We start from the raw sequence: 7031 nt of genomic DNA, 5'->3' as shown, positions 1-7031 counted from the left end.
AAACCAATCTTGTTATTTGTCTCAATTCTCGACTTCATGTCGGAACAAAAACCAGTATTACCTCTTAGATCTGGTCCTAAATTGGTTACTGCATTACTTCTCAAAAACAAACAGAAAACCTCACAGATTTGACACCACAGAAGCTATTTAAAGAGAATGTTATACAAGTAATTCCAGATTTCCTAAGAATTTCCAGAGAATAGGCACAGCCTCCTAAGGGAAACAGGCTGAAGGGCCACCATTCATGTTGAGGTATATGTTCCAGTCTCTACATTATAGTTGGCCTCAGACTTACAGATCTTGTCTTTTCAATAGACTTGGCTTACAAGTTGCAACCACAGAAAACCTTCCTAAAACAAGCTCTTCTGCTTAGATTCTCTCTCCCTCTAGCTGAAAGCCAAGGTTCAAATATTGAAATGTGCTGAGGTGCATACTTACAGAGAGATACGCAAGCTCATTTCTGGCTTCAGTACAATTCCAGTTTAACATTAAAATCAACAACTAAAATTATGGATAGCCATGCATTTTCACTAAAAGCATACACACCTAATAGGTGCTCATTAAATCATGAGGGTAAAAAGTAGAAAAGTGAAAGAGAAGTCTGGTGCGTTTAGAGAAATAATTTCTTATACTCAGTTAAAGGGGAGCTCTGCTAGCACAGTAGGGCTCAGTGATGAGAGTAAGTGCCTGACGCACAACAGACATTCAGTGAAGTAGGAGCTAATATTATTACATGTGTCAATAAAAGTAAATATCTTCTACCCCTTCCTAAGAAAAGAAACAAAATGCTTCTGAAGAAAAAGAGCTCTGCACACAACCATTCATCTTAAGAAAAAATGTAAAAATAGATTTAAAAAAAGCATAATCTGACAGAAAGAAAAGTAGGAAAGTTTTGATCTTTAATGAGAGTTTGCAGTATATGCTTACCCTTCCAGGCTCTGTGCTGACAGAGCTAGACGCAAACATTCAGCAAGAGAAGAATGGATGCTGTGCTATGACTTACGGACTATAAATTTTCAGCTCTGATTACTAAATTTATTAGTGATGTCTTATACATTATTAACAACTATTCTCCTTCATTTAACAATGGCTCTTGAATAACAAAATAAATTATCAACAAATTCAACCATAAATTAAAAAATAATAAAGTAAAAAAAAAGACCTGTTAGAGTTTCATATACGCAAGCGCAGTAACACATTTCATGTATTTGGACTACAGTTTTTACATTCTTTGTGTAAGGTAACAGAAAAATTGTTCCCTATTTCTACTGGTGCCAAGTTCATAAAATTTATGAAAAGGGTTCCCCTTTTTTATTCTGCTTAATTCACTGTACCTCAGTTGAACACAACAGACAGTACCTGGGGTTATGAGTGAGATGTGGTTAAAAGGAAGGGTCACGATCACACAACAGATCATGTAAACCTAAAATATACCTCAGACTTCCTAGAGGTAACCTGTAGCCCTCATTTATTAAATAACTTACAAAGAACCGTTAAAGGATGATTTAATGAGCAGGATGACCTCTGTCACCTCTGTCACTCTGTCACTCATGAACATATATATTTTGCCTTTAAAATGAAACAGAATACTGTTTCAATGAGACTAGGTGTAAGGTAAGAACAAAGATGAAGCCACAGGTACTTTAAAGTTATGCTGTGTTATTTTAACTATTTAATTAAAACCTTTAATTACCAGATCAGCACACCATTTCTTGCTTAAAAATGTAATACCTTTGGAAGTAGATAAAAGATATTAAAAAAAAAATAAGCCAGATGTAAAAATGAAAAGGCCTGAACAGCATGACACACAGAGTAATTTCCAATCAGTGACTACTAATGGGAATACTCATTTTATACAGCAGGTATTGACAACCACTTAGCAATTCCTTAAACAGGCACTTGATAGAGTATTTTGTCGCTAGCATACTCAATACTGGGGCAACGCACACACAAAAAAATACGGCTTTATTACAAAGGATTCAAGATGGCAACTACTTAGAATCCAGTGCCAACACGGATTATAACAAATCCAGTGAGTATTTTGTTTTTCAATTATTCATAGAAAATTTAATCCTGATTAAGTATCCTTGGGCAGGAATTCATGGATAGTTGAGGACTGAAACCAACATTTACGTGAAATGCTTCTGTTAATTTAATCTGTGTATACAGCTTAATTATGATTGGGGATTCAATGTAAGAGAAATGAATTATATCAGGATTAAAATTTTAGTACCATATCATATAGTACGTTTTTCTTCTTTCTTTTTAAACACGTAACCCTGCTTGTCCCTTCACCTAAGTGCTCAGATTTTAAATCTCTTCATAAGGAACAACCAGTGTAATGTATCTAAGCTTTATTTTTCATAAACTATCTGTCAAAAACCCTTTGCTAATCAAGCCAGAACCTGAACTAGAGCCAAAAGTGATCGAAAAAAAATGGAGAAGAACCCCACACATAAATAAACAAAAACTTATTTAGCTATAAATATATTTTATATTCACATTCTGAAGTAGTTTCATTTTCAATTCCTTTAAACTCCAGTATGAAATGCATTTTCCTTAAAGCATAAAAAGAAGCAGTTTTTAATCAGTGTATTACACTGATATCGTAATTGGACTTAGTTTAGATATGTAAGCAAGTAATCATTTAACTGATTACTTTTTATAGGACTATCAAACCTGAGTTAACTATTGATATAAGATGAGGCATTACAAGTGGTGAATCTCTTACCAAAATATCATATAATTCTTTTTCATCTTAATTTCCAGAGAAATTGCATAAGTCACCTTATAACACACTTTTTGAAAGTTTATTAAGCATATTTCAAAACATTTCATTTATTACCTTTTTTCAGTTTGATACTGCTTAAATGCAGTTATATAAATAACATGCTCTGCCTTCTTTGTTCAATTTTTCATACGAAAAGTATGAAAAAAAAAAGTCACTGTATTTGGATCCTTATTGCACTCTTAAATCAATTCACTTTTCCTTTAAAGAAAATCAAAGTATCAGAAGTGAGGCCGACTTTTGTGTCCAGATGATATGGTCAGTGGTAGTGTTACTGAAGAAAGTGAAGAAACTTCCCAGTATAGACTGTGGGACAGAAAGAGTCTGTACAGAATAACCATGGAAACAGACTGGCAAAGGATAACACCTATTGTAATAACCTGAAAAGAAGAGAAAGGGAATGCTTTTACTGCATGCAAACACAGACAAATTATATTCAATTTATCAGGAGCCTATATACTTCCCATTTACACACAAAACATACGTAGGTACCCTGCTCTCTCCTCTATCTTTACCGTGGGTACATTTTATCAAAGAAATTTTCAATAGGAAAATATGACTAATGTTCAGAACTGTAATTGTTCAAAGGCAAAATTTATTGAAGAGTTAAGTTTACAGACTCCAAAATAAGACACATTCAGTTTGCTAAACCATTCTCTCCTCAGGTGCACACGCTACAGAAAGCGGTAAGAAAAATCCGGTTCCTGGCTAATCTGGTAAGAGGAGGAAGGCAGGCCCCACCTGAATCCTGAAGAGTATTCTAAAAGCCCTTTCAAAAATTCTCAAGTTGCTTTAGTTTTGTAGACTACCTTCCTCTCTATTTACCCTTTGCAGACACCTCAGGTCCAAGAGCCCCCTGCGCGTTCAAGCCCACACGGCGTGGCTTGTAAGAGGTGGCCGGCAGAGCGTGCCAAAATGACAGCGCCAGTGACCTGAGAAGGCGGGGCTCAACACCATCCCACATGGCCCCTCAAGTGTGGCGCTCCAGTCAGCACTCTGGTAAAGCGGCTAGACTGATTTTTCATAAATCTGTCTTGACTTGTAACCACTGTGTCGTACAAAAATTGAATCAATTGTTCTTAACAAAGATGGATTATGAATTGTCTAATTTATAAAACAGTATTATGAAATAGGCTGAAATAATGAAAGTGATTTTCATCCTTTTTTAATTAACTAAAATTAAACATTTTTCTTTTATAATTTAAAGTTCTTACTTATATACTCACCAGTTCAATTATTCTGCTTCAAAGTTTTGTTTTAAAGAATTCAGAAAACCTGATCAGTGGATAAATAAGGCTTTTCTACTTTAATAATTTCTCAATAAAGACAACAAAAAACTACTGTGATCATGTATATTACTTACCTTATCTCTTTGGTAGTCACTAAAAATGACAGAAATACATGCAAGACCTGGATGGCATAAAAACCACAAGATACAGCCCTGAAACAAATGACAAATAAGTCAAGTGAGTACAGCTGTATGTTTATTTCCAGAATGTGCCAGATAAAAAACATTACTAACCTATTTAGGAGGTCCTGATTGACCTCAATTGGTCTTTAGAAGTTCTATCTAACAAAATGTAAAAATAAATTTGCTATTGCTATGATAATATTTTGTTTCTAATCAAATGCGGATTTTAAATTTTGCATTTGTAAATCTCACATTTTAATATACTACAGTGTATATATTACATCTTTAAACATGAAAATACATTAATATAAGTAACATCAAAAATTGAGAAAAGGTACAAGTGTGTAATATTCCTATAAAAAGAAAAAAAATAAGAATGTATAATCGTATTTGCATGTAGAGATACACAAAGAAATTCTGTAAGAATACCCAAAACACTGACTAATAGTGGTGGCCTGTCTGCAGGTTAGTATATGAGTGGAACTAGGCAAGTAAGAATGGGAAACGTTTTAGCATTATACTCGTCAAGCATCTCTTTTCTATTTCTCCAAGAATGGTCATGTATTTTCTTTTCCAAAATTAAATTTGAGGTAAAAGAACAAGTTAATAAATAGTTGTTGAGATGCTCAGTACATTGAAGATAAGGGAAAAAACAAGATGTAAAAAAAAAAATGTGTTTAGCACTGCTACTATTTGTGTAAATATGGAAGGAAATACACAGGAATATTTAAAATTCTCTAGAAAGATAAGTTAGGAATTAATGGCAGTGATTATATGAGGAGATAATAACTGAGTAGATGGGAGAGAAGTAAAAAATACTTTTGCTTCTTTTTAAATACTTTCAGATGTTTGAACCCATTTAAAAAGTTAAATTAAAACATAAAAATAATTTTCTTAAGTTCAAGAAAAAAGTTTGGACCAGTTTTAAACACAGAACAAAAGAGGAAATGTAGTTTGAAAACATCTTAAATACATATTATCTTTCCAAACAAAAAGCACTCCCATCCCTGTGAAAAATTCAAAAGCAAAGTGGCATTTTCTTGCCTGTTTGGTACTCAGAAAGCTGAAGTGGGTTCCCAGGGCTGCAGGAGCAGCTTTAAAATGCTGAACAATGGGAATAAGGAATCTGGCCCTCCTTCCACAGCTGCCTTGGAATGTGGAGCACTGCGCACTCGGGTGGGGGGGATGCTGATGAACAGCTTATCTGAATGCTGTTCTGAGGTGCCAGGATGAAGGTGTATGGATTCTCTCAATATGACAGAAAAATAGAACCTTCTAGGGAAGTAGGCTCCTGCAGTGTTACTACCCCGACTTCTCTCCTCATCTTTTCTTTTGTTAAATGGGTTAAGAAAAAAAAAGTCAAATTTGCTTTGAGATCCCACTTGTGTAAGAAGGACATAGAAAGGAGGAATAAAGTCAATGTGACCTCACACGGAGGTAGTGAAATGGCTGAAACATAGTATGTCCTCAGCCTCCTGCTTCATCTGCTTATGCTAAAGAGAGCTCTTCATGGTTAGAAAACACTGCATAACTCTGACGGTAACAGTTCATAATTAGTAAGTGTCTTCTGAGAAATGTAAACTGTTTTCTAATTTAATTTTTTAAAAACTCTGATACTATAGGAAAAAAAATGTGAAATTCCTATTGATAAAGAAATTATGATCCAGGCTAAACTGACTTAAGATTACATGGAAACTACTATTCCACAGGTTCTGTAAAATGGGATATCATCTACATCTCATAGGTTGTCAAGATTAAATGAGTTAAAGCACATAAAGGGCATATCTTAGTGCTCCAGTACATCATAAAAGCTTAACCAACATTAGCACAGCAGAACAAACTTGATAATCAGAAGAAGCCATTTTCTACCACAAACCCATACTTTGGCAAACGTGATGTAAAACTCCCTTTTTAGCGTGCTTCTCTCCACTGTGATGATCTGGTAGAGTCCACAGCCTAATGACAATGCTAGGCAAATCCTTAAAATGATTAGCAAGATCCCTGCTAAGTTGTGATGTGAATGGTAGTTGTGAGGACTGGTATCTTCAAACTGTTCCCAAAGTAGTAAAATACTCTGCAATAAAATATTACATTTAGAGAAAAAAAATCCTGTCTACTCATACACACTTTGTCAACTCTTTTCAAACATCCCCTTAAAGAGTATCTAAACATTCCTAAGAGGTTCTAAGATTTACCAGACTATAAAGGTTGTTGACTAATAAAGCACAGGCATCAGGCATAGACTTTTCCTCCCTGATACCCTAAGCTAGAAAAAAGGGATTTTTATCAAATAAGCCCGCATACAAAAGATAAAAAGTGCAATTGAGACCACAATTCAAGTAAGACTTATCTCTAAGGATGAAAATAAGTTGAAAATACTAAGAGAAGAAACCTGAACTTTCTTCTAAATCTCTCTTCCTTCAGCACCATATTAGGAATCAACGTATTCAAGCCCATTATCTCAGTATAACTCTGAAATATCTCAGTATCTTCTGTAATCCAGAAGTGAACAAGTCAGAATTGTTGATTTCAGATGTCACTCCCCAGGGTAAAGGGAACTGTGTGTGTGTGTGTGTGTGTGTGTGTGTGTGTGTGTGTATTTCTTTTTGAGTGTGAGAGAGAGAGAGAGAAAATGAGTACTTGCACATGCACAAGCAGTGGGGAGGAGCAGAGGGAGAGGGAGAGAAACCCCAAGCAGGTTCCACACCCAGTGTGGAGCCAGGCAGGGAGCTCAAACCCAGGACCCTGAGAGCATGACCTGAGCCAAAATCAAGAGTCAGACCCTTAATTGACTGAACCATCCAGGTGCCCTAAAGAAGAGTATATTTTTAA

At 35.1% G+C, this 7031-nt stretch overlaps 1 protein-coding gene across 3 annotated transcripts in view; it reads right to left on the bottom strand.

The window, feature by feature from the left end:
* Window positions 1-1189: 1189 nt before the first annotated feature.
* Window positions 1190-7031, bottom strand: part of GPR180 (G protein-coupled receptor 180) — a 29904-nt gene continuing 24062 nt past the window's right edge. For all 3 annotated transcript variants that reach the window (XM_028112078.2, XM_028112080.2, XM_028112079.2), the window contains 3 exons: window positions 6082-6273; window positions 4152-4229; window positions 1190-3168 (listed from right to left, as the gene is read on the bottom strand). In XM_028112078.2, the coding sequence (XP_027967879.1) occupies window positions 3010-3168; window positions 4152-4229; window positions 6082-6273 (429 nt within the window). In that variant the 3' untranslated portion in view covers window positions 1190-3009. The remainder of the gene's footprint in view (window positions 3169-4151; window positions 4230-6081; window positions 6274-7031) is intronic.

The sequence above is a fragment of the Eumetopias jubatus genome, unplaced genomic scaffold (genome assembly GCF_037043125.1).
Source record: "Eumetopias jubatus isolate StellerSeaLion01/CBP00866 unplaced genomic scaffold, mEumJub1_p1.0 scaffold_3, whole genome shotgun sequence".
Taxonomy (NCBI): Eukaryota; Metazoa; Chordata; class Mammalia; order Carnivora; family Otariidae; genus Eumetopias; species Eumetopias jubatus.
This window is presented reverse-complemented; position numbering and strand designations above follow the sequence as displayed.